The sequence below is a fragment of the Corvus kubaryi genome, unplaced genomic scaffold (genome assembly GCF_017639235.1).
Source record: "Corvus kubaryi isolate FWS band 111438036 unplaced genomic scaffold, C.kubaryi_AGA036_p1.0 37353, whole genome shotgun sequence".
NCBI lineage: Eukaryota > Metazoa > Chordata > Aves > Passeriformes > Corvidae > Corvus > Corvus kubaryi.
In genome coordinates this window covers 4,410,751-4,438,258 of record NW_024581115.1, presented here as the reverse complement: position 1 = coordinate 4,438,258, position 27,508 = coordinate 4,410,751, and the positions used below count along the sequence as shown (strand labels likewise).

At 55.6% G+C, this 27,508-nt stretch overlaps 1 protein-coding gene across 2 annotated transcripts in view; it reads right to left on the bottom strand.

Moving 5' to 3' along the window:
- Positions 1-15,121, bottom strand: part of MGAT5B (alpha-1,6-mannosylglycoprotein 6-beta-N-acetylglucosaminyltransferase B) — a 64,699-nt gene extending 49,578 nt beyond the window's left edge. For both annotated transcript variants that reach the window (XM_042032660.1, XM_042032661.1), the window contains exons 1-2: positions 14,879-15,121; positions 8,544-8,656 (exon numbers count right to left, since the gene is read on the bottom strand). In XM_042032660.1, coding sequence (XP_041888594.1) covers positions 8,544-8,656; positions 14,879-14,946 — 181 coding nt within the window. In that variant the 5' untranslated portion in view covers positions 14,947-15,121. The remainder of the gene's footprint in view (positions 1-8,543; positions 8,657-14,878) is intronic.
- Between the last annotated feature and the right edge of the window lie 12,387 nt (positions 15,122-27,508).

The following is a 27,508-nucleotide window of genomic DNA, read 5'->3' as shown; positions in this document are numbered from 1 at the left end:
TCCTCTGACACAGGGGCAGCAGGGAAGGGGCCAGCACACATCCCTGCTCCGAGGTCCTCACCACTGCTGCCCCAGTTGAAGATGTGTGAATTGACACTTCCAATTTTCCAATTTAGTGGCATAATTTTTTCTTCTCTTTAAGCCTGCAGGCATTCAATTCTGGGCAGCAATTACATCAAGCAGACATTTCTTCAGGAAGAGACATTTTCCCAGGGTGGATTAAGCCTTAACCACTACAGCAGCAGCCCTGAGACTGTTTTTTACCCCTCTGTGCCCTGCAAAACACCAATCTGCATTTGGGTCCCCCAGCACACGCACACAGAAGTGGGCAGGACCCCCCCCAGTGTCACGTGGAACCCCAGGGATGCCTTTATTTTCCTTATTTCAACAGCTCTCATTTCCCTGCCTGCAACACCAGTTTAATGAGGGCAGTAAAGTTTTACACTTCCACTTTAAACTCCCTTTCCACAAGCAGGTTGAGGATGGGAGCACAGTGCACGTAACGATGGCTGCAGAGCTCGGGGCTGAAGTGGGGACACCAGCAGAAACAGGAGAGGCCACACTTCCTCCACCCAGGCAGAACAACGGTCTGCTCCCAAAAAACTGCAGATTAAGGACACCCCTGTGTTGGCCATGGAGGTGCAACCCCAGCACAGTGGAGCTGATGGCACTTATGGGTGTTGTGTCACCTGCTTCAAAGAGCCCTTGGGGCAGCTGAGGATCCAGCAGGAGCTGGCAAAAGGCAATGTTTGGGGCAGAAACCCTGTGTCTGGGCTCTACCTGGGTTTGGTGGCTCCACTACCTCCTCTCACCCCACCAATGCTTGCACAAGGAAGGAGGAGAACGGTAGGAGCTGCTGGATCTCAGCATTTCCAGGTGAGTCCAAGAGCCAACCCCGCTGCTCCAGGAAAAATCAAAAGCCCATCAGGTCCCAGCAAAGCTCCTCACCAAGGAGATGCTCCCAGCACCAGCCAGCTCCACTTGGCACCAACCAGACAACTTCTTACAGCATCAGCTGGCTGCTCCAGCCTCCGAGGATTCATGGAGTGGCTTTGGATGGGATGGATAAGAGAGGCTGGAAGTGAGCCCCAAGCACTGAAGAGCTGCCCAGCATGCTCCTCCACATGGCTTCCCCTTGGCTGGCACCCACAGGCTCCGGGAGAGTCTAATCCAGCTCTGGATGCAGCAGCAGGAAGATAAAGCACTGGGGACGTGCAGGATCTGCAGGTCCCAGCCGGTGCTGAGGAGGTGACAGCACACACTGACCCACACCTGGCACCGGGGAAAACCGCCTGGATAACAACCCCACAGGCAGTGCAGGAAGAGGGGACGGGAGAGGGGAACCTCCTGTCTTCTGAGGGAGTTTTACATAAGTGAACTGTGGATTCAGACCCTGAGAAGAGTCTCATTCCTCCTCCTGGAGCAGCATCCCGGGCCCTGCCGGCGAGACACGCTCCAGCATCCGCTGATCCCGACAAGCTGCTTACAAGCGCTGCAGTTACCCAGGGCTGCTCAGCAGACAACATCAAAACATGACACCAGCAGCCCGGGAGAGGGTCATAACTCACTCAGGAAGAAACTGGGAATAATTAGCACTGACTTTGCCGAGCAGAGCCCGCCCGGCTGGCTCCCTCCCTCCCTCCCCTGCCCGTGCCCCCCGTCACTGTCACTTGCTCACACAACTGGTTCTCCTGTCGCCTCTGCTGAGCATTAAAGGCAGCAAGATAAATTTATAACTCACATGACTTCTTGAAAGCAAAGGGAACACGACATCCCTGGAACCACGAGTCTGTGTGCTGTGTCTCAAGGAGGCTGCAGTCCAGGCCCTCGCTCACGGGTGCTCTCTGCAGCCAGAGCAGGTAAGAAAAGGGATTCCCAAAGCCACAAAGAAACTTTTGGGTATTCTCCCCAACCCAAGCTCCTGTCAGAAGGACTGTGTGCTCTGCCCAGAGGCGGATTGGGATCTGTCACAAGTGGCAGCGACCCAAGTTTGCAAATGGGTCCTGAAATTACTGTTCCCGAGAGAGAGGGAGGGTGAACACATCTGTGTTTTACTTTAAAGCTCCCTTGGGCTGAGCAGCATCTCAGTGCAGCCAGGACAGAGCTGAACCACGCTGTGCCCTCCTCTGCTGTCATCCCTCACAAGAAGAGAGAGCACACAGCGGGTCAGGATCATGGTCCAGACCTGCTCCTCCTCCTCCTCCTCCCCTCCCAGCACAGCTGACTGCGAGGGGGGATGACAGAGTTACCCAAGCTCACTCTGATCGTTAGCAAATCCGAGCTTGACCTTTCTGCATCCTCTGTGAGAGCAAATGGTGATGTTACCTGGCCATGCTAACCCAGCTGGGATGCTGCTGGAACAGAAGGAAAAGCAGCAGAGCCAGGAGCAGGAGCAAAGGACCCCTCTGAGGAGATCGTGTAGGTTCTCACATTTCTATTTGGCCTCTCTGCTCCACTCCTCAGGGAGCAATCCAAGGCATTGAAATAACACAAGATCCCTTTGCTTCACAGTGCTGTGGCTCTGAAATGGTGAAGATGCCCTACAAAACCCCGAGCAACCTTCAGCATTATCATCTGCAGCACAGTTCCCGCCCCTCCACAACATCCCTGCTCTGGAGAGAAACAGAAGCCACAAATACTAAAGCTTACAGCTGCGCTGCACAGCCCTAAACATCTCCCTCTCTCCTCTTCTGTGTTCACTGATGGAAGAAATCACTTTAAGCAGGTGAGACTCCAGGAGCTGGAGCAAGTGACAGCAGCAGGAGAGGCAGAACACTCCAGGAGCTGGAATACTGAGGGGGTTTGAGGAGAACAGGGCAGGATTCCTGCTGGGTGATGTTAAACACCATCTCCAGCACAACATGCCTTGGCTGTTGGCTCTGGATCTCTCCTGAGAGTCCCGTAGCCCAGCGTGGCAAACCAGAGCCATTCTGACACCACAAGGAAGCCCCGGTGTTCTTTCCCCACGGTCTGCATGTGGCACAAAACACCCCAAGCCAGCAAGGGGAGGCTTCCTTAAAAGACTTTCTCCATAACTTTTCCACATTTATTTTTATTCCCTCCAAAATGAATGTAAATGACCAAATCCCAGAGGTTTTTGCAGCAGAAGCTGTTCTCTGGTGACCTGCAATCCTGCTGTGCCTGCAGGCACTGGTGCACTGCCCACCTCCAGACAGATTCCAGGTCCAGTTACCATTGCCCAGCTCCAATATCCCAGTGGTGTAGGACTGGGAAAACCTCTGTTCTAGCCCACAAGCTCCTTATCAGCCCATCAGGGTCCATATCATGGAGCCCTGAGGAGACCAGACCCCAAAACACATCTCAGCAACCTAGGACAAGGTGCAACAGCCTTCCAGAGGCTGAGCTTCACCCCTGCTTGCTTCTATTTTCCAGCTTGTGCTCTAAAATCAGCTCTCTCCCACCCTTGTCCTTCCTTCATCCCACTTCCCACCGATCCTGCTCCCAAAGCGGCAGAGGAAACACAACACAGGAGCCCAATTGTGGTCAGCCACAGGAAACCAGCTGGAGATGCTGCTGGGAGCTCGTTTTGGGGTGGGAAAAGGCAGGTGCTGAGCTCTCCAGCTGAGCAGCAGGAAACACTCGAAAATGGGTTGGGAAGACAGTCATGGGAACAGCAAACACACAGCTCCAGCCGCTCAGCAAACCCCCACTTCCCAAGGGCAGCAGGACTCAAGGACCTCAGCACCAGAACTGCTGCTGCAGCAGTGACCCCCAGGCACAGAGGTACCTGTGAATCACTCCAAACCCTTCTACCAAAGTCCCAGCAAGGTCAGCTGAAATCAAATCAGAGCCCTCTTGCAAGAACCAGCAGCCCAGCAGGAGGGCAGAGCTCAGCTCCAGCCGTTTCGGGGTATCAGGACCTGTCCTACACATCCCCTGCATTTGCAGCAAATTCCTCCAGCACCTCATACCCAGCCCTGCAGGAATCAACAGCAAGAGGAATCCAAAGGCTTTTGATTCTTTGAACCAGCTACAGCAGTTGCAGGCAACATTCCAGCCACATCTAATCGCGTTTTAACACTTAATAACCTATTTTCCCCCGCTAATCCCCTGCAGCAGCAAGTTCCACCAGCGGGGTGTACATCCCACCAAATCCAGCCTGGGGCACAGCCACGGGCTGAGGGACCACTGCCAAATCCCTCCCAGCAGCATGATGACAGAATTTGGTGCTTTTTCAGCATCAGCCTCCTGCCCCCTGACTCTGGCAGTAAAACAACAGCAAGAAAGATGCTTGGAGGGGGGAAAAAAAAAATCACCAAACATATTAAATTCTAAATAAGCGGAGAGAAGAGGGCACAGAAAACTCAATCTCTTGAGCCTAGAGCCCTTCCAAAAGCATCTCCCACATTCAAAATTTATAGACTTCTCTGTTCCTTTTTTTAATCTACATCTTTGTTTGCAGAACAAATTCTCTCAGTGGCCATTTCAAAACAAAGGAACCTTTGTCTGTGTTTACTTGACAGAAGAGGATTAGGATAAAATAACTTGCATTTCAGAAGGGGGTTTTTTATTTATTGTTAAGATGCAAAGCCTCTGCTGCAGCGAATCACCAAGCAGAGAATCCATCTGAGGAATGATTTCTGGCACACACCGAGAAACTTGGCTTTTGGAGAGAACCTCCGAGAAAGGTATTCACATACAAAAATCGAATTTAAAATGGGATTAACTTCTGGACTGTGACATTATCCATCTCTCCTTTTCATGCTCCTGCCTCACATCTGTGTTTATTTTGGTTATGACCGGCTGCTCGCACAGTTCAGGAGCCGAGAAAGCTCTGGGCAGGGCTGGGACATTTTCATGTCTCCCTTTGAACTGCAATAGCTGAGGCTCAAGGCTGGGCTGGGCAGGTCACTCAGGGAGAAACAGGAACAGCCCCAGCCTAAACTGGACCAGGGTCTGTGAACTTCAGCATCCATCCACAACCCAAAGGATTTTTTGGATGCAGATGATTTTGAAGCAAATGATTTTTTGACATCCCCCAGCTCTCTGCAGCCACCCCAGCCCCGCAGGCCCTGAAGGGCATGGGCAGCTCCCCCTGCACAGCGGAGCCTGGCAGGACATGTGGGAACAAGGAGCAGCACAAAGAGCCACAAAAGCTGGGATCAGCCCCAGGAAGGACTGCAGGAGCTGACACTCACTCACCACAAGCCCACCCCAATAAATACTCCAGCTCCACTGTAGAGCAGCCCACGCCAGAAGCACACGGAGGAGGATGTTGGCAGCTTCCCTGCAACATCCATCAATTAATGAATAATGCTCCAAAGGGCACTTCCAGGCGTCCAGGTGGAGCCGGCAACAGCAGCAGGGACCAGGCTCCTTCCCCACCAAGGAGCCCATTCCTGGGAAACTCTCAGGCCTGGGCATGGCAAACCTGAGGCCACACACCCAGGAGCTCCTCCCAAGCCACTGGCCATGAACCTGCCCAGGTTTGTGCAGATTCCCACCCCTCCTCACACCAAGAGCTCACCAGCTCAGCACAATTAAGCTGCTCCTCCGAGCTCGCCTCCAGCCCAGCGCTGTGTGCTCGACAGCAACTGTAACCGCCAGGAACATTTCCTGGCTTTCCCTGGGATCCAGAACACGTGTTAATTAAATGCCAGTTTGTTATTCAAACAGACCTTTGGAGACTTCACAGCGCTAAAAAGCAGCACATCCATTCCTGCTCCCACCCTCCCCATTTCCACCTTCATTCCACGCTCCTCCACGCGAGCTCCGCATCCCCTCAGCCAGGAGAGACCTCCTGCGTCCCCTCCTCAGCCTCCTGCTCCAAAAAACAAACGGGGTCAGAGCTGCCCACAGCCTCACATCAGCCAGGTGTGCTCCCAAAGTCTGCAGGGATGGAGTTTCCCCACCTCTGCAGAGGCTGTGACTCCCCATGTCCCAGAGCACATGGGAGGCATCATCCTTCCTGCTTTTCTCCATGGGGTGGGATAATTCATTTTTCCAGCCATCAGAGCTTCCCCTGACAGCCCCAGCCTTCCACAGGTGACAGAGGGAGGTCTGCAGTGACACTGGCCAGCTCCTGGCTTGGATATTCCCTGAGGCCTCGGTCCCGCTCTGCTTTGGGGGTTCCTCACACCTGGGAACAGCTACATCACCCTGGGGCACAGCCAGTCCCTACAAAGCAGCGTGACAGGAAAGGCTAAACCCCAAAAGCCTGAACCAGGTGTTAAAGAGTGAGAAAAAGCCTCTCAGGCTGTGCCTGCCAAGCTTTGGGGACAAAGAACGGAACCTCCCCCCAGTTCATTATCTTCCTCCAGAGACAGGAGAGAGGATGCTTTGTGTTTAAAACCAGTGCATGAGGCCATGAATGAAGCTCATCTTCCCCAACAAGAAGCACAGCAACAGCCAAATGTGCAGCAATTCATCTGGAAGCAATAGTTTGTTTGGCAAAGCCACTGAATATAGGAAAAAAAATTTGGATTTGCATTGAATTTTTGAGCTTTCTAACAAAGCAGGACTTGCCTTACCCAGTTAGACAGCTAAGAGACTAAAACCTTGAAAAAATAGATGATCTAGGTCATAATTTACTTCTTTTCTTCTTTAAATGAGACCAGCCAGGCATTACCAGAAGCAGCATTCAATCTGCACCACCTCAGAGCAAAGCAGCATCTCTCCCAGCCAGCAAGGCCAGTGCTCACAGCCCTCAGCAGATCCAAAGAGGATCAGGCAGGAGGGTGAACCCTTTTACACACCTTGATTTAATCACCTGAACCCCTAAGCATGGAGGATTTGAGGTGTGAGGGCCTGAAAAAGGAGATTTGTTTTGATCCAGCTCCAGGGCTGTGCTGACACTGCTCCAAATAAACGAGACAGTCAAGGATGGAGTCAGTGAATTCAGAGATCTGGGTTGAACTGATGACGAGGATAAGGATGGGAAAAGCCACTCCAAGGCATCCAGAAAGGGGCCAAAGAGCTGAGGAATGGTCTTTTTGCCATTATTTCACCCCAATTTTAGAGCCCTCTGGGTTGACACCAGGTGCTTCTGCAGGTTTCTGGAAACCTTTGCTGCTCTTTGCAGCACAACCCGTGCCATGTCTCAGCTGGTCCCACAGTTCATAGGTCTCTCTTTGCCTTTCTTTCAGTTCTCTACAGATTTTCAGGGGCACTGGGGCTCCTCTGGGACAGAGGGCAGCTGTGACAGTGACACCTTTAATTTCAAACTCAGCAATCTTTTCAGAACCTGTCTCCTCAAAAGCCAGGTCTGGAGAAGGTTTGGGGAAGGCAGTGGTTTGGGGGCTTATGCCCACTCTCCTCGCGCTGCTTCTTATCCCAAGAAGGAAGAAATCCCCTAAAACCAGACTTCACTCAGCAGCCATGCTGGGATGTGTGCTTGGCTTGAGGACAGGAGCACAAAACACACCCTCCCCAGGGGACACGTACCCTGAGCAAGTGCAGAAACACTGAAAGCACTGACCCTGCCTCCAGGCTGAGGTCACCAGGAAAACACCAGCCCTTGGAAAAGGGGTTAATGGAGCTGGTGATGGGAGCAAGTGTGGGAGCAGAGGGGGAGGAACATCAGCCACCGTGTGCACCATCCATAGGGAGAGCACAAATCCAGCTGCCACGGGCTGCAAATCCAACTCTTGGAAAGTCAACTAAGCAACTAAACACCATGCAGCTTCTGGAAACCACCACTTTATCCCTCTCCTTCTGTAGGGAAGCAGCTGGCACTGCTTTCAGCACCACAAGGAAAGGATTTAATGCCCCAAAATCACATCCTGGGTGAGGCTGTGGAGCTCAGATCCTCCCATGGTTTTGGCACAGAGAAGAAGAGGACCATGGTGGCCTGACCAAGCCCATCTCACCCTGCTCAGGGGAGCTCAAGTTGACTGGAATCTCAGAGGAAAAGTCAGGGGAAGCTCAATCCATGGCAGCAGAGTCCTCCCAGAGCATGGGCAGGACATGACTGTCCCACCACTGAAGTGTCTCCTGAGCTGACTTCATGTCTCACCAAAAGAGGTGTTAAATGCAACAGAACACACGCTTGCTAAAAATTAGAATCTTTCTCTTCTACATTTCAGCACCTGCATAAAACCACAAAGGCCTTTTATTTTCCCTTCCCTGAGGAACAATTTCCACTCTTTGCAGACCAAAACTGCTCAAACCCACCGAGACCTCCAAGCACCTGAGCCGAATCCTCCACACGTCAGACCAGTGGCAGCCCACACAACCCACACCAGTGCCAGCTGAGGCTCTGATCCTGCTGCCTCCCCATCCCTCTGCTGCAAGCCAGGGCCAGAACCGCCCCCCCCAGCATTCATCCCCACCGTGTCACACCTCTGTGTGTGAGCACAGCCACGTTTGAGCCACATGGCAAAGTGACCCATGCCACGGCAAGAGAGGCCAACAGGACCCTGAGCCATCCTGATAACCCCAAAAAGGGCCAGGAGGGAGCTGTGGGAATGGAAGATCCAAGCACCATCCTCCTGCATGCCTGGCACTCATCAGCTCAGCTGGACCGTGCAGGTGGGGGTCACGGAGCAGCAGGTGGGACCGGCCGGACACGGAGCCGCGCTCACCTTCGGTGCGGATGGTGAAGGGGGAGTCCCCCAGGCGCTTGGCTGAGAACTGCCCTCCCAGCGATGTCATCAGGAAGCACAGCGTGAAAAATCCAATGCCCAGCACGAAAATCCTGCGGGAGAGAAAACAGAGCTGGAGCAAGGTGTGGTGAGGAGCCAGCTCCTCCCTCCTGGGGCAGCCCCACCACCCCTGGGGTGGGTAATCCCTTTGCACAGCAGCAAGTGGCACTTCGGGTTTGGGTGTCTGGGACAATCCCAGCTTTCCAACTGCTCCATCCCCACCCAGCCCTGGCAGGGAGCATCTGTGCAGCCCCAGCCCCACCAGCACCTCACCCCAGCCATGGCCAGACCCACGTGCGCTTCACAGAGAGCCCCAGGACGCTTCTGCCCAAACCCTGGCACTGAGCAGGGGGGTTTTGCCCAAGAACCCCCTCTGAAATCCCTGCTCCAATGGGCAGGACTTGAGGAATCCTGCCCTGCCCTCCAGGGGGAGTGGAGGATTTGCATCTTCAGTGGGGAAGCTGAGCCAGACCACAGCTGCCCATAAGATGCTCCACCACGACAATAAACAATACCTGTACTCCTCTGGGAGAGAGGAGCAAAGAGAGACCTTTACCTTCCCTTCCTCCCAAAGGATCTAAAAAAAGCCCTTTTATTTTTTTTAAGAAAGCCTTTTGTTCTGCTGTAACCAGGCCACCAGCATTGTCATGGTGTCACCAGCCCCGTGTGTGGCCTGGGGCCATCCCATCCCTGCTTTGCCCACCCGGGCTGGCAGGGAAGCAGTTCCCACGGGGACAAGCTGGGCAGGATGTCATCTGCACGTCACCTCCAGCGAGGGACAGGAGCTCCCAGCACTGCTCCTGCTCAGGCCAAATTCAGGCCAGCCACTCTTTAGGGGGTGGAAAGGCCGAAGGGAAGAGCTCTGTGCCAGCCTGGTTGTTGTGCACCAGGGAGTGCAAAGCAGAGAGCTCTATGCCAAGGGATGGATGCCTGGCCTCCTTCCACTGCTCAGAGACGCTGCCATCGTCCCCGAGACTCCGTGCAGGGGCAGCATCCTCCAGCAGGCACACGGGAAAAGCCCTGGCACAGCCACTGCCAGGTGTGGGTGTGACAGCTCCCAGAGCAGCAGCCTGATCTCAGCCACCAAACGCAGGGGAAATCTCGAGGAGGAGAAAGAGAAAAGACAGCCCCCAGCCAGCTTTGTGAAACAACAGGCTTGTCTCACCACAGATGAATCCTGTGTGGGACAGGGAGCTGAGGAAGCCCTCAGGGGTGCCCGCTGGCATCGCTGCCTCTCATCAGCCCTGAGCCAAAGGGAAGCAAACCACAGAGGACAGGAGCCTCCAACTCCCTCACAGCATCCTCCACAGGGCTCAGGAGCTGCACACAGACACAGCACAGCCACCCAGGCTGTTCCAGGTGCACAGGAGCCCACAGCTCTCCACCTAAGCATTCCTACACAGCTAAAAGGCAGAGGAGTAGGAACCAGCCCTTAACTCTGGGCTGCAACACACCAGCACTGCAATTATGTGCTGCTGCAAAGGGCCAACAAATAAAGTGACCTGCTTCAAAGCCCTCGTTAGCAACTGGAGATGTTGTGGAGAGCTCAAGTACCGGGTCAAGCAGCTCAAGAAGGGCTGGGCTTCCCCAGGGAGATCGAGAGGAGGAGCTCCCAGGGCAGCTCCCTACTGTCCCAGCACGGCATAGCCAGGCTTTCCTTGCCTGGACAGGCTCCTGGACAAAACATGGCACTTGCAGGGGATCCCATGAGCTCCCTGCCTCCATCCAGCCAGCTCTGATGCTGCTGTCACACAGTCAGCACACACCTGAGCCCCAGAGCCAGGGCAGCCTCTCTCTCAGCAGCACCCAGCTCAAGAACAAAGGGTTTCCTCTGCCTGCTCTGAGGAGAATCAGCCTGGCTCACAGCAGACAGGCCCCTAACTCCTGTTCATCCCCATGGAGCAGCCCTGCCCCAACCCTCAGGGGCACCTGGCCATGGGCTCTGGACAAGCAGCACAGCACAGCCTCCCATCCCCTTCTCACCTCCCACCTAATCAGGGGGAAAAGCAACACCCTGGGCTTGTCAGCACTAACGAGCTCTGCCAGCTCAGCACAGCACAAACACTGCCTGACAGCCAGGCCAGGAGAGCAGATCCACCTGAGAGAGCTGATTTACCCGGGAGAGCTGATCCACCTGGGAAAGGGGATGCTCAAGTGCATCACTAAAACTGCCTGACATCCCTGTGCAGGTGTGGACCAGCTGAGGTTCCTTTAATTTCCCAATGAGCCACCCCTGGAGGGGTGGAAAGCAGTTCCAAGATACATAAAGCACTGTGTGCTCACTGATCCAGACTCCCATCCCTAAAGGCCTGGCTACAGGCAGGGCTGGTGAGCTCCACAAGCAGCAACCAGTGGAGCAGAGCCACCCCCTCCCCAGTAGATGCTGCTGAACCATGGAGCTGTGGCATCTGCACACAGAGATGATACAAACCTCAGCCCCCATCCCAAAGCAGACCTGGGAGAAGGGTTTTCAGAGAGCTGTGGTCCAGCTCCAGCAGAGAGGTGACTGTGGAGGCAGCAGAGCATCCCTGATGCTGCAAAGAAACGTGGTGTCCCATAAATAGCTTGGAGAGGGGGTGATTTGGGGACATTAGTGCACTGCCATTATCACAGCCTGTACCCAGCGTGGTGCTGGGGCTGGGAAGAGCTCTCAGGAACACACTGGAGGGGGTTGCTGCACCCAGCTTGGCTTTGGAGGGCTGAATTTGTCCTTAGGGGACTCTGTGCTTCCCTGGCAGGAGAGGACAACAGCAGGGTGGAGAGGAAAGAAGCTGAAGGGGGTCAAAGCCCAGCCAAGTCCTGCACCCCAGGGTCCCTCCTGGGAGCACATCCTGGTACAAACCCCACCCACAGCCCTGTCCTGGTACCCCCCTCCCCCAAGGGGCACTTTAACAAAGCTTTACCTGGATAAATACTCAGATCTGGTCCTGCTCTCACACCTCCTATTGACCGTATCTTTATCATCATGCAAGACATTGTTGATGCTTTCTACTCTTCGTAATTATAGTCTGTCAAGGAGGGATCGTTAAACACCGAGCAGAAAGAAAAAGGGGAAGGGAAGAAAAAGATACAAAGGTGATCTGTGCTCTACCATCTCCCTAGGAAACTAAACCTTTTTCATTTTGACTGGATTACAGAGAGAGTAGGGGAGATGCAAGATGCTTTTTTCCTACATAAAAAAAAAAAAAAAAAAAAAAAAAAGGAATCGGAGCCTAGCTGGAATTGCTGTCCTTGGGAGATGAGTGCATCCAGCCCAGAGCAGTGCTCCAGGGAGCAGGGAGGGTGCAGGGCCCTCTCTCAGCCTGAGGACCCCATCTCTTTCACTTTTGCTGATGTTCTCCAGGTGAATAAAAATGCCTGGCCCAGCCTCAGCTGAGTGGAAACTCCTTGTACAGAAAACAAATACCACAAAGTAGGTAAAATGCACCAGATTCCAGATGGTCCAAATGCACTGGGTCCTCACCCCCAAAATCCAGTCTAACTCCCTGAAGACTATGGAGTTCCAATGACCAAATAACATCTATCCTTCATGCTGGCTTTGCCTGTCACGCAGTGTCAGGTTTAATTCATTGCTCAGGCACAGTTCTGGTGCCAAGTCCCTCTCCACATCCTCCCCAAACTGAAATGGTCACAGTTCAGGGTTCTGGCTCAGTGCCCACAAGAGAAGAAAGCAAAATTCCTCAAGTCTTAAATGAAAATTGGAGGTGATGTCCCAGTCATGGAGGATTTCGGCCCACGGAACTGAAAGCTGGATGTGACCAGGAGGGTCTGAGTGCTGAGCTGGGATGTGGCGGGGGGAGGAAGGCCAGCAGCACCCAGCAGGAGGGGACTGTGACACTGGGTCTGTGGCAGCAGTTCTGTGCTCACAGTGCCACATCACCCCGCTGGGACCCACGGGGAGAATATTATGAGGGTGCCTGGGGAAACCAAGGGTTACAGAGTCAGGTAACATCTTGTATCAGAGAAGTTTTCAACTCCCAAATGCTGAACCACCATTCCCACCAGCAGAAGTCAGGTTAATAAACGACCCCTCTCCCTCAAACCTTTTTTGCTTGGAGCCTGACAGGGTCATGGTGCTGTCAAAGTGATGCTCAGCCATGGGCATTGCCCTCCATGCAGGGGACCAGGGTGAACTCTCTTACTGACCACTGCAACATCCCATGGAAAGCCTGGCTTTGGCTTCCAGCTGGCAAATGGAGCTACAGAGCCAAGAGCTGGGCGAGCTGGACCAGGGCTGCTCGGTGAATTCCATCAAATGAGACACCCTTTGCTGCTGAGATGAAGTCAGAGCCACCCTTGGACATTCCTGTGTTTTCCACACTGATCTGCTCCCTCTCCCCTTCCCTTCCTGCAGGCGCTCTCCCAGCTCAGGGCTCTGCATTGCTTTGCTAAGTGTGTCTGGAAGGTGGTTAATGAAATGTTTTGGTGCACAGGATCAGGTTTCCTGTGTGCTGTTTGCCGATGGCACCGCTGCCCCGAGCCTACATCACGCAGGGGATTGCACCACAGGATTCCCTGGAGCAGCCAAGCTTTGCTCAGCCAGCAGCAAGGAACCCATTTACAGGACCCATCCCGACTGCCAAGATCTTCTCCCACTCCTGGAGGTTATCCCTGACCCACATCAGCTGTGGGGTGCTGATTTTAGGGGAGCAGAGCAGATTTGCACCAGGTTATGGCTGGAGCTGGGCAGTGCCAACACTCGCCCATGCTGGGCTGGGAGCAAGGTGACACAGGACTGTGACATGGAGGGTCACACTCAGCGTGACAGCAGCATAGAGGAGGTGCAGGGGTTCTGGACATTGTGGCAGAGCTAGGAGAGGGTCTTGGGAATTTCTCCTCTTGCACAGGGAAAGCCTGACTGCTAGCAACAAGGTAACCCCAGTGGTTCTGGTCTGTACTGGTCTGAGAGCAGAAGCCAGCCCAGGACACACGGACAGGGCAGTGCAGGTGCCCTACACTGCTATGGACACCAGGGACCCTCCAGGCATCACAAACCTCTCATCCACACACATCCTCAACCTTGCTGGGACTTTGTGATCACCCTGAAATGCACTCCCCGTGCTTCCCCACCCTGATCCCAGGTCACTGCTGAAAATCGGGTTCCCCTGCTCCAGGAGTGATGCCCAGGGCACAGGGATGCTCAAGCCAGTCGCTTCCTCTCTATGGAATTCAAACGCAGTTAAGAAAGCAAACAGCCAGGCAAAGAGCATTCCCCGGGGCGAGTGTGCCCTTTGCGTGTCTCTCATAGTCACTCCCTGCTCCACCTGGAGCAAGCCTGAGCTGTGGGAACGCTCACGCCTCTGCCACCACTTTGTGACATCCCCTTGGCCAAGTTCCCCGGTCCCAGGGCGGTGCCGCGGGGTCCAGCGGCAGGAATCCCTCCAGGCAAGCAGAGCCAAGCAGCTCCCGAGGAGAGGCAGAAACCTTTCCACACCTGGGCGCAAGCGAGCGGCGCAAGCACAGCCTGTCCTCCCTCGCAGCGCCGGGCGGCAGCCTGGGCAAGGCAAAAAGGCAGCGAGCAGATAGATCCCTCTGGTGATCCCAAACCTCCAAACACAGCGGGGAGCGCTGGAAACCGCTGGGCTGGGCTCACCCCGCCTTGAGCTTCACCCCCGGCACGTTCCCCTCTATCTCTAAGGGGTTTTGGTGCCTCTCCCCATTGAAAAACCAAGCAACTACCGACACCTCCCCTGTGTCTCAAGCCCGGGAGCAATCCAAGAACATCTCCAGTGAAGCAAAGAAGCCGGAGAGCAAGGGCTGGAGAGGGGAAGCAAAGGTATGGAAGCAAAAATGGGGAATTCCAACAAGGGGAATAAAGCAATGGGTGGGTACGGGTGTGCTGGAGCCGTAGGGGTTCAGGTTTGGACATCCACCCCGGCCCCACCGCTGGTTCAGGGTGGGTTTCAAAGTCCCCAGCTGCACCAGCAGGTTTAAACCAGAGGAACCGAATCCCCGCCGAGTACCAGCATCTCCGAGGACGGTACTAAAAAAGCCAGCGTTGAACAGCCCCGCGATAACCCCAGAGATACCGGCGGTGGGGCGAACCGGGAGCCGGCAGCCAGCGAGAGCCGCACGACCCGCACGCTGCCCCGCGGGCAGACCCGCCCGGATCCCTGACACCCTCAGCTGGGCTCAATCCGCACACGCACAGCCCCGCAGGCTCACACAGAGCCCGGCCAGCCGCAGCCCCCCGCACCCAACGCGCTCCGCCGGCCGCTCCCCACCCGCAGGAGCCGGGAAAGGCGGCAGCGGCCAGGAGGAAACACCAACTTTACCTAAAGGGTCTCAAGGTGACGAGGCATCTTCTGACCATTATCTTGCCATCCGCGTTGACTGTGATCATCGTTCAAAGTTGCGGGCAGGGGGCGGCCCCGCACCCCCCCCCAGAGGCAGCGAGGGCGGCAGCGAGCGGGGCTCAGCGGGCGGGGCGCGGGGCTGCGCGGGGGCGCATGGCGGGGGCAGTGGGGGGACACGTCCCCCCAGCCCTACCCCTGCCCCTGCCCGTGCCCGCTGCCGGCCGAGCCCATGGCCGGGCCCCCCTCGGCTCCGCTCCGCTCCGCGCACCCCGCGCTGCGGCTCCGCTCCGCCCCGCACCGCCCGCACCGCCCCGCGGAGCCTCCGCCGCGCTCCGCCGCGCTCCGCGTGCCATCTAGCGGCAACCCGGCCCCGCGGAGGAGGCGGCGGGACAGGGGGGTAAGGGAGATGGGCGTGCGGCAGCCCCCCGAGGAGAGGGGATGGCGTTTTGGGGGGAGGATGGCCGGGTTTGGGAGGAGAGGGCGGCAGCATCCCCGCGCAGGTGACAGCCCCCGGCGTGGGGACCTCGGGAGGCAGGGATGGCCCTTCGGCGAGGGCTGTCAAACCAGCAATGCCACCGAGCACCGTGCCCAGGAGCTGTTTGATTTGGGAGGTTTTAGGAGCAGGGCGAACCTCCCTTGCGGGGAAAGGCGGGTCTGGATTCCCTGACAGCACCAGGCTGCAGCTTTGCGGCCCCATCACCCTGTTTTCTCCCTGGGAGGCACAGTCACGGCCCACGATGTGGCTTCCCAAAGTTCCCGGGTATCCGTGGGTGCTGCCAAGAGGATCAGGGCGGTGTCCTTGGGAAGACAAAGAAGGAGCCGTGAGAGCTGAGGCAGGAGCAGCAGTGCTGAGCTCAGCAGAGGGGTTTCCGGCTCGCCTGTGAAAGGTGACAAGAACAAAAAGCCTCCCAAAACTTGGGACTTAAAGGAACCAAGTGTGCACAGAGCCCAGAGATGCCCCATTTCCAGCCCCAGCCAGGATGGGTGCGCCCCACCGGAGGATGCAGCCCCCCGGGGTGGGCACAGAATGGCTGGAAGGACAACGTTGTCCCCCCTGTGCACTCTTGGCCGGGCTACAGGACAGGGCCAGGCTGTGGTCTGGGGGGGCTGTGGTGCCAGCAAGGCCCCCTCGTGCCACGCTGGCCCCATGGCTGGCTGTCCCCCTTTGCACTGGATACCACCACAGGTGCCATAAAGCGTAGGGTGACACTGGGGGACAGCCATCCCTTGCCTTCCCCACGGTGGGATGCTCTCCTCCCATGGCTTTCCCCAGCCTTTCTCCATCCCATTTTCTTCCAGAGAGAGAAATCTCCCTCCAGCCCCACCCCCCTGGCCTGGCTCAGTGATCTGCTCCAGAAGTGCTGAGCAATTCCAACGCCCTCCCAGCACCAGCCACCCACTCCTCTACAAACTAACCTTGATTGTGCACAATCCCAGTGTTCTCCTGTGGGGCTGATGAAGAGGAAATGCTGCTGTGATACTGCATTTCCATAGGGATCCCAGATGCTCACACTGCTTCCTTCTCCCCAATGGAAACCAGGGGTGGCCCTGATTAGCAGAGCTCCAGGGGGCATCAGCTGCAACAGCACCAGCCACAAGCGAGCACGGGGACAGACAGCTGGAAATTTACCCCAAAACAGAATTTCTCCCCATGAAACAGCACTTTTTATCCAAGCAGGAGTGAGAAGCAAAACCATATTCTCTAGGGCTTCCGAAATACAGAGGGATTTTTGTGTTCGTCCACACTTTGCAAGGGAAGGTGACAGGAAAGGAGTCATTGCCACTCCAGGTCTGAGTAGGATCACAGCAGGATGTGGCAGATGGATGCACAGACTGAGGATTTGCAGGAAGTGTGGCTCAGGAGCAGCAGTCAGCACTCTCAAGCCAAACCCAAACTCTCAGGTCAGCTTGGCAAGGACTCCCTTCTCTGAAGTCCATCCTCTGGGGACCTTATGGGCACCACCACCAGCCCCAGTGCATGGACAGACCCCTAACTCCAGCCGGGCTGCTCAGTCCCGGCCATTTTAGGTGCAGTTGGGAGCATCTGGCCTCCTCTGGAAAAACCACGTGGCGTTCTTCACCTGGCCAGTGGGCAAGGAGGGGAGCAGCAGACTAATGAAGGTGCTGTGGGGATCCTGCCACCCCTGATTTCCTGCCTGCTTACTCCATTCCCAGCTCCTGCTGCTCTGACAGGAATTCTTAGTCCTCATTTGAGCTGTAAAACCACCTCAAAACCTGGTGTTTTCCTGCTTGCTGCCCTCCAGAGCTGGTAGCAAGAGGTAGAGCCCTTCATTCCAAGAACTTCTTTCCAAGATCAGCTCAGCTCCGTGGGGCTGGAAACCTTCCTAATGCACATAAACACTGCATGGAGTGGGTGGTGGAGCAACCAAGCCACTGCCTGGCGTGTGCCAGGAGCCAGCTGTGCCTTCCCAAGAGGCTGGGAGAAGGGAACATCTCACCCAGGAGTGCAGAGCAGGGGGGACCAGAGTTCCAGCATGGAATGGATCTGTGGGGTGGGACCCTCTGACCTCCATAAGGACGTGCCAACGTCCTTCTGTCCATCCCACAAGCTCTGGATCGTGCCAACGGCAGCAGCTTCCCAGCAGGAAAAGTCTGGGGTGTGGCGAGGCACCACACATTAACTTTGTAAGACTGAGGGGTGAGTGACATTGAGGGGAGAAGGGACCAGGGAGGAGATGGTGTCCTGCCATTCCTCCTGCCAGAGCTGATCCTGGGCTGGAAAAGGGTTTGGCTGTTTCTTGGGCAGGCAGAAGGCAGCTCAGCCACCTTGGCTTCCTTCAGGTGCCTCCTGCAGCACTGACCAGGAAAGATAAAATAAAATAAAACCAGAAATCTGCTCTTGTCAATCTCCATGCACATTCTGGCAGGGTGCTGGAGTCAGCAGGAAGCAACTGGGACTGGGTAGCCAGGTAGGGTTGCTTCTGCCACTCCCAATTCCCACCAGAATCATCCGTGCAGGATCCATCACCCCAGGGTTGGGAATGTGGCATTCCCCATCTCCCCAGGGCCCTCATCCCTGAGGAGAAGCGCTGCAGCAGCCAGTCCTTTCCCTGTGCTGCTGCTCGAAACAAAAGCTTAATTAACTACCAGCTCTCTGTTTAGAGGGATAAATCTAAATTCCAAGGATGGTAATAAAGCAGTGAATTATCTTCTTCGGCAGCTGAGAAGCAATGGCCCCAAAAATCAATATGCTGAAGTTATACAGCACACAAACACACGTATGTTTGTTATTCCGAGTCCAGCAGCAGCAGGGAATGCAGAGAACCAACTCAGCAGCCAGCTGGCCCAATATAAACCAGTTTTGCACCAGTTAGAGCCCCTGCCCAGCCAGAGGTAGACACGGAGTATCTCTGGTGCAGGCTCCAGGCAGCTCCTCCACAGCTCTGCCTGTAACTGGGGCAGGGCCAAAGTTCCAGCTCCGACACCAGAGCATCCTCTGGGAGATGGGACTCACCCTGCACCACTGGCCCAGCAAAAGATCTTGGGAATTTCCAGCTGATCCTTGGTAACTGTGCAACCCCGAGTCCCCAGGCTGCCTAACCAGCCATGGCTGCACAGAACGTGATGGTTTGGGTCACCACAGCTACAGGAACGGGGTTATAAATGCAGGGGGGCTGTAACCCACCAGAAATAAAACTTAAAATACATTCCTGCAAAGGTCACAGATGGACACTCATCACTGCTCAGCTGAGGGCACCTCCAGACAAGCCACAGTGACAGGGTTTATGTTGGCTTCTGGTGAGCAGTGCCCATATGCTGGGGGTCCAAATGCACCCCAGGACCCTCCAGAGACTCCCCAGTCCAGTCCTGGCCTCTCCTTCAGTGCTTTCCAAAGCCTGGGCTTTGGATCTGCCCATGTTTCTTCTTGAAGCTTCCTCTTAAGCCTCAAGCTACTGGGTCTTCATGGAAAAATAATGATCCCAGAGGGGGAGCATCGCAGCAAACCACGGAGCTGTGATGAGCTGTGACAAGCCACTTCCTTAAGTTCTCCCTGCACACAGTCCTGCCCTTGAGATAAGAGAGGTAACTCGACTGCAGGAGCTGCAATGCCCAAACGCTTTGGGCATTAGGATCACTTAGCCACTCCTCTGTCCCCCCCAGGCGACATTGCTGGGGACAGGGAGCTCTTTTATTGACATGAAACAACTTGGCTCCACCGACGGCATTCACGCCTCTGCCCATCTCTGTAGCAACAAGGCAGAAAGGCTCCGAGCCTGGGCCTGTCCTGTGCCACCGAGCATCCCCAGCCAGGGGCAGCCAAAAAAACCCTACATTTGCTCCTCTGATGGTGTTTGGAGACAACACTGGGCAAAGAGCAGGGAGGGGATGGCAGTGTCCTAAAGCCACCTTCACATCCCCACGCACGGGATGCTCAGGAGCTCCCCGAGACTGCTGACAGGGACCTGGAGGAACCAGCAAAGACCCCGGAACTTCTCCAGCAGCACTCGTGGCCCTGCTGCTGCCAGAGCACTGAACATGGGGGTGCTGAAGATTCACCCACCAGCTTAAAGCCCCTGTAACTGCAGCCTCCAGAAGATGCAACATTTCTTTTCAACTCTTGGAATCTGGAAACACTGCTCGGCTAACAGGCAGCAGTGAGAGGGCACCTGACACTGCCGGGGGGGGATTTACCCATCATGAGGGTCCCAGAATCTGTTCTCTGGTCCGTGGGGCTGCTTTCTGTTCACCAGGGCTGTTCTTTGGTCTCTGGGGCAGTTCTTCGGTTCACAGGGCTGTTCTCTGACCCCTGGAGCTTTTCTCTGGTCCTTGGGGCAGTTCTCTGGTCCCTGGAGCTGTTCTTTGGAGCTGTTCTCTGGTCCCTGGAGCTGTCTGCTTGGCTGAGGTCTCAGTGGGGTGCAAGGTACCCCCAGGCAGACACTGATCTTTGTCCCCTCCTGCCCTGGGACAGCAGCTGCGAGCCCAGTGGTGCTGTTCAGCACTTCTGCACCGCCTAAGGGCAGAGCCAGCAGCATGGCCCGGGGCAGATGCGGCAGGGTTAGAGGCTGGCTGCAGCCCTCAGCAGTCAGGATGGGCTCTCTGAGCTCACAGGAGGAGCATTCCAGCGCTTGGATCCCCAGGGATGCTGCAGCCCGCAGCGCTGGCAGCACAGGCCTGGACACAGCCTGTGCTCGGGTACCTGCTGGAGGTGCACAGCCAGGTCAGGTGTAAAACACGGGATTCGCCAGCCCCCGTCAGCACAGAGCTGTCAGCGCTGCCTTGCGCGGGGAATTTGGGAAGCTCCTGCTCTTCCAGCCCGTCAGCACTGTGAGTCCTTCACTTCCATTAGCTGCTAATTCACTAATTCAGCAGAGGAAAATAATCGAGGGACGGATCACTCCTCAGCTCCCAATGAGCGCTGAATTTCCCTTTCTCTTCCTGCTTAAAGAAACTCATGTATTTTTCTTACTATGTTAATTGAACCCAGCAGCGACCCCGCCTTCGCCGAGAAGCAAACACAAAAGGTGAAAGGAAAACCTGAACCAGCTTTATCGGTCAGGAAAGGCTCCTGGCTCCCCGGCTGCAAAGGGAGATGCTCAGAGGAAACAAGAGCGGCAATTAAAAATTAAAGAGAGAACAAGATGTGTGCAGCAGAGAGGGGAGGTGCGTTTGGATGGCTGCAGTTCATTAAGGGGGAGCTCCTGACCCCCTCGGGGAGCACAATTCCCTCAGTGGGCAGCTCTGCCCGCTCCATCCGGGCAGGGAAGAGGCAACAAAGAAGGGACAGAGCCCAGGGTAAAGGAGAGCAGCGGGGCAGGGTGGGCGATGCTGACCCACTGCTCCTGAAGGGAAGAGAGCATCCTTCCTCCCTTTGGGTGAGGTTATTTGAGGCTAAACACCGCAGAGAGCCCCCACCGGGAGGGGGAACCAGGAAAAAAGTCAGGGAAAGAGTCAGCCCCGAGGGCTGGATCTGTCCCTTTGCCGGGCAGACTTCTCGGAGCAGCCAGTTCAGGTTCGCCTCCCCCCGTGCCTCTCTGTCACACTCAGCTGAGCACATTTCCCAGCCCGGTGGGGTCCCAGGAGGACACTCCGTTGCTCAGCCACCGGATTAGCATCGAAAGGACAAGAAAAATCCTCTGGCGGAGCCTCCCAGGCTTGTTAGCGCGTTATCCTGAGCTCCTGCAGCAAGGGAGAGCCCAGGAGCTGCCCCAGCCATCCCACAGGAGGCATTTTATCCCCTGTGGAACAAGCTCGCTGACCTGGTGGCACCACCACCTTCACCGTGTTTGAGCTCAAGGTGAAAAGTTGCTGCACCACGGGGCTGGGAGGAAGGGAGAGCTTAACCCCCCCCCTGACAGGCTCCCGAATTCACAAGGACTTACCCAGGGTCCCAGGGCTCACGTCAACACCCCAAAGGGAGCCCAGCAGGACACTCACACCCCCTGCAAGCGGGCTGGGGAGTGCCAGGGCTGGGAGTCACCACGGAGAGCAGCGGGGTGCTGGAGCAGGAGGAAGGTTTAGCCAAATCGAGAGGGACAAGATAAACCAAGCTTCGGCTGTAATTAAAGAAAATCAAGTCAGGGGTGAGAAGAGCAAGAGTTCTCCAGTCTCTTAATACTGTGGGGGAGTCGAGGCCGCTGCACAGCGCTCACAGCCCCTCTGACAGGGTTTGTGAGGAGTTCGTGCCTCTGCCACACGGGCAGGGTGTTCCTGAGCCCGGCAGCCACAGCCCGAGCTCCCAAAGAGGAGCTGAGGGTCGCCCACCCCCTCCCTTGGGACCCGTCAGAGGGGACAGAAGCGCCGCTGTCCCAGTTCCCCCCCAAACGCTGGTGCTCGCCAGGCAAAGCTCTGCTCCTCCCGGCACTGGGAATCTCTGCGCCTCTCCATCTCACATTCCACAAACCCACGCTGCTCCTCGCGTATTCCACAGCCAACAAAGCTCCAGCTCTCCACCAGCGCTGCCCGGGCAGGCTGAGGGGGTGCAAGGCTGGGACATCCCAGGGCAGCTCCCATTCCTCTCGCCCTGGCTGTCCCCAGGAGGCAGCTGGGAGGGTTTAGAGCCAGTGCCATCATAACTGGGGAGGGGAGGTGGCCCCCCAGGCTCCTGCACTGCTCATTAACACAGGTTGATTATCCGCAAGCAGAGCATTCACAAGTGGCATCTCCACAACACCAGCCCAGCACCTCACTGCCCTTATCTCTCTGAGATAACAGGGAAAGGGCTCCGCCAGTGCTGCTGCTGCTCCCCAGGGATGGCAAGAGGAGGGGACAGGCTGACCCTGGCAGTGCTTCGCTCCAGTGACAAGCTGAGCCTCATCTCCCTGGGACACCTTCTGGGGACACCTCTGTGCCGGGGACTGGGCAGGGCAGGATCAGACCCCAGCCAAGGCCTTCCGCTGTCCTGTTCTGGACACAGCCAGGAGACGAGCAGGGGAGCCCAGCAAAGCCCAGGGCTTTGCCCCTGCTGCTGTGAGGACATCAGGAGCCTCCAGCTGAGTCAGAGCCCTTCCTCCTGCTGGGCTTCCTCCAGCCCCCCGGCACAAAGCCCCTGCCCTGCTCTGGATGATGCCCAGCCCAGCTGGTGGAGCAGATGCAGGACCTGGGCACAGGTGGCTTTTGTTGTCAAGATCCTGGGAGCCTCCAGCACCTTCCTCAGCCTCTCAGCCCCACTGTGAAGGTGATGGCAGCTCCAGGCACAGCCCCAGGAGCTGGTGGTGCTGGGATTAGTTGAGGATGGAGCTACTGGGGGCTGAGGAGGAGACACCAGCCCACAGAGCTCTCCAGCTCAAGGCAATTCCCTTGGGTGCCCCCCAGCCCCAGCTGTGTTAAAGGCTGCCGTACCAGGAGGCTGAAAGTGGGAGAAGTCTCATTTCGTAGCCCCATCTCTGCCAAAAGACTTCAAAATTCATCGAGGAAATCCTACATTGTCCCGAATTATTCAAATTCTTGATGAAACAAATGGGAAGCCCCCAGCTATGGGCTGGGATCATGCAATTAGATTTTTAGAAAATAAACCTCTGAAACCCTCAGACATTCAAACCTACATGAAGAAAGATGTTCACTTTTCACATACAATGAGTGGAAATAATTTTAGATTTTATTATTATTATTATTTTAGAAAGAAAATAAGCATATTTTAATCCAGTCAAGAGTGAAATTGAGTTTAACAACAAAGCAATTTCTATTAGTGGAGACAGAGGGGAAAAAATATGGATGAATAGGAAACTCACAAAGAAATGTGTCAGACAACGGTGGAATTAGGAATTAAAAGAGACTTTGCTTTACTGCTGATAATATAAGCACATAATGATCTACCTCATCCCTAATGTGCTCCCTTCCTGTAAAAACACTGTCAAATCACTACAGTGGAAAAGATTGGGGTTTAATTCTGCCCTCCATCTAGCAGGGGAGGGAAAGGGGTGCTGTGCTTTACAACCCCCATTAGGGCTGGTCCCCTTCTCCTAGAGAGCACCTGCTCTTCCCATCCCACTCCTGTTCTCCTTGTCCACTCACTGCTGGTGTTTTTGGGGACAGGCAGCATCCAGCTCCCGAGGGTCCCCATCCCAGAGCACACAGCAGCACCACGGGTTCTCTCCCAAGGTGCCGCTGCCCCTCATCGCGAGTCATCCCCATTGCCAAGGATCTCCTTGGGTTAAAAATTTAAAGTTTGAATAATCTTAAGTATCAAACCTTAAAGCAATTACACTGCCCTAAATCTTTATTGGCTTTAGAGATTAACTTCTCATCTCCAACAAGGCAGCTCCACTTGTTTCTGCTCAGCAGGATCACGATTTGAATATGGAGACAAAGGAATATTGATCACGCCCTGTATTGCTAAATGGAATTTTTTGTACCTCTTTCCTTCATTTTTCTTTCTTTTCTATAGTTCTTCTCCTACAGACAAGCCAGTGAAGGCGAACTGCTGCAGGAGCTGGGGCTGGAGCCGCCAGGTGCTCTGTCACAGAGGCAGGGAGGAACGCAAAACTCAATTTCCAGCAAGTCCTGTTCCCTTTGAAATCAATTAGGCAGCTCCCGAGGCCCCGGGTTGAAAAGAGACGGACGGAGGCAATCAAGGGGAGAAGCACTTGAGTAAAAGAGCAGTAAAAGCACGGAGAAATTCCCTAAAATGCTGCTGATCCATCAGCTAAGAAATCATCCCATCATCCTGTGAAGGAAGCAAGGATTTGAAGAGCTGGGTTGGTACCAGCCCTTCCCAGAGCACGGCTGGGACACGCTGCCAAAGCCACCCCAGCGCCGTGGGACAGCTGTGACACAGCACAGGGTGGGTTTTCCCTGGGCTTGGATCCAGCCCTGGGTTAGGGATCCAGATGCATCCATTAGGGACAAGACCTCATTCCCAAAGGGCATTTTGCCCCATCCTGGGGGGGTTCAATTCCTTCAGGCTCAGCGTCCCCCTGGCACAACAGGCATCCAGAAAGTGGCATCACAAGGAGCACACAGTGGCATTTGTGTGACCCTGAGGGGCCCTGGCAGGGGGGAAAGTCAACAGAGGACAGGCAGCGCCTCAGGGAAGGATGGTTTGGGGTTTTCCCTCTCCATTTCCTTGCTCAGGAGGGAAGAGCACACTGCTGGCAGAGCTTGTTCCCACATTTACCCATGTCAAACCTGTCTCAGAGCCTCTGTCTTCCAAATTTCCAAAAGGAAGGGGAGAAAATCAGAATCAGCAAACTGAGGAGCAGTTGGAGCTGCACTTGGCCTTAAAGAGGATTGATAAGTCTCCTCCACACCAGTAAATAACCAGACTTTGCTCCTTGCCCAGAGATGGGAGCATCCCCCCTCCAAACACCTGCAATAAGACACTTGCAATTACTGCTTTGTCTCCTGGAAACTGGTAAATAATTCAAACAACCCTGCTTTTCTTTTTTTTTTTTTTTTTTTTTTTCCCCTTTTGTTTTTCATTTTAATTAATCCACATAGAATTTTGTCCTCCAAACACAATCACAGCAGCCCAGGAACAGCCAGCAGAGGATCTCATTACGCAGCTTCCCAGCCAGATCCTGCAGCCATTATTAATAGAGACTTCACCGAGCGAGGAATTAATAAACCCCGACGGCAAGGGGGAAGGGAAGCACTCCTTCTGGAGCACATCACCCTCTCCACCTTGTCCCTGGCATGGCTGGTTAGAGGTGCCAGGGGGCTGCCATGCTTTAGGAACAGCCAAATCCTGCCTCCTGCAGCAGCCGGGTGCTCGGTCCTGCAGCCCGGTGCCACCATCCTCTGTCAGTGCCGGTGGCCCAGGAGGAGATGCCGGGTTCAAACCAAGCGAGGAAGTCAGGAAAGCTGGCTCAGCACACACAGGTCACTGCACAGCCTCACGGCAGAGTCCAAGGGTGTGTTTTCACAGAGCTGTGCTAATCCCTCTTCTCCCTGCTCACACCAGGAGCAGCCACGTGTCTGGAGCGCTGCCTCAGCACCAGGAATTGCTCTCCCCTGGGGGTGGCTTTATGGAATGCAGACACACAGGCCCCTCCGAGTCCCTGCCCTGGGAGGAGAGAGCAGGACTGTGCCCCCCAGCACCCCAGTGTGGGGGTAAAACCCTGTGTTCAGCTGATTTCGGGGGTTTGGATCCTGCCCCAATGCTCAAACCCACGTGGTGCCCGTGCTCATGGGTGTCCTGTGGTGAGCACCCATCCATGCATCCATCCGTGCTGGATCTGCTCCGGTTGACCCCTCAGGCAGAAGGAAACACCTCTTCCTTGGAGCACTCCCTGTTCCAATGGGGTTTTCCTGACAAGGCAGTCCGGATGGGACAGCACTGACTATAGGCAGGGACACAAGGGACACCCTTCTCCTGAGGGATGCTCCTGCAGGAAAATGCCAGCATTACCTGGAGTAACTTGCACAGGGACCAGGCACAGCCACAAAAGGCTGGCACCACACCCTTGCTCTGCCCTGCTTTTCCCTATCTGGATTCTTCTCTCCTTGTCCCCCAGCCCCGGACAGCGCCGTGCCGGCTGTGCAGGCTGCAGGAGGGTGTGATTCACTTTGGCTCCACGGCTTCTCTGCCTTGATCAGCTGCACTTAGATAAACAGCAGTACGTCAATAAGCAGCTCTAATTAAAGGTGTTAATAGCACTGGGAGCTGGGGGAAAGCGCATCGAGGCAGGAGGGAGAGCAGTTGGCAATCTGAGGAGAGCGAGGGGAGGAGCTGGGAGACCTGGGATGCTCAGGACTTTCCCCTTCTGCCTTGGGGAGCTTGGCACGCACCCCGCGGGTGGGACAATCAAGCTCCAGGAGCCCCCATGAAATTACCAGGGAAACATCCCCGTCCTGATTATCCTGAATAATTTATGCAGATGCTGTCATGCATTCATATTTTATGGAAGTCTTGCAAAGCCGTGGATATTCACAACCGTTCGCTCCCTTCTAGAAATCTCCATCTGTGAGGGGTGCTGGGAGCCGGAGTGGGAATTACACCTGGGGGACCTCAGCTCCCTGTGGCACTGGGGACAGGGCACGGAGCTGATCAGGGCAGCCACATTCCCAAGGCTGGGTTGTGCCCCTCCATGCCAGCATCCATCCCCCGGTAGCTCCTGGGGACAGCCACACCAGGGCAGAGGGGACAGGGGACACTGGCACAGCAGCACCGCTCCCACCATGACCCCACTCCTGCACCCACCACCTCACAGCCTTCCCCAGCCCTGATTCCCCAAAGCAGAGAGGCTCTGTGGCCCCATGGAAGGACTTGGGAAAGGGTCAGCTCCCACAGCACCATTCCCTGTGCCCAGGAAGCTGCCACACAGCGATGCTGAGCAGGACAAATGGGCAGGAGCTGCTCCCAGGGGTCCCTTTAGCCCCTGATGGGTGGGATGCAGACTGGGGCAGAGGGGACCCCTGCGCTGCCACTGCCTGATGGTGGGCTGGGCATTCCTGCCAGCTCCAGCACTTCCAGAGCTTTCCCAGCGGCTGTCTCCCTGGAAACTGGAAGAAGGACAGGGCATTGCTTCCCTTCAGGAAAGGTGGGTGGACAAGCTGTGCAGCAGCTCCTTCCAAAAAGGGGGATGGATGGAAGGCTGTGGCTCCTCTGCTGCCCAGCTCCAGCTGTGTCAGGCAGGATCCTTCCTTCCCAGGGATCCTCCACGGATCACTGCACAACCCAGACCTTGCCAGTGCTCCACATCTCCATCTGCCTTGGGGTCAGGACGACTCAGCACCTGAACCCAAGGCCACACGGGGGAGGTGACAGTCACTGCAGGAGAAGCAAAGGACTTTGTGGAGAGCCAACAGAGCAGGAGGAAGAAGGAGCAGGTGGTGGATAGGGAGGAGGAGAACAGATGGGAGTAAGGGGAAAATTTGAGGAAACCAAGAAGAGGTGCTCAGAGCATGCTGGAGAAGGATGTGGCCTCAGGGGAGCCTGCCAGGACCCAGCAGAGCAGAAAGTCAACGATATTAAAACAAAGACACTGGATATTTTCATTCCCTGCAGCTCCTGCTCCTCAGAGGAGAGTGAGGATGTCTGAAACACAGGCAGAAATTAAACCAGAGGCACTTCAGTCTGCTTGTTCGGCCTGTAAAACATCTGGGGAGAGAGCAGGGACATGGCTTAGAGGGGGCAGAAAGGACTGGCACAGGTCCCCAACCAGCCCCTGTGTCACACCCCCCCACACTCTGGTTCTGCTGTTTGCTTCC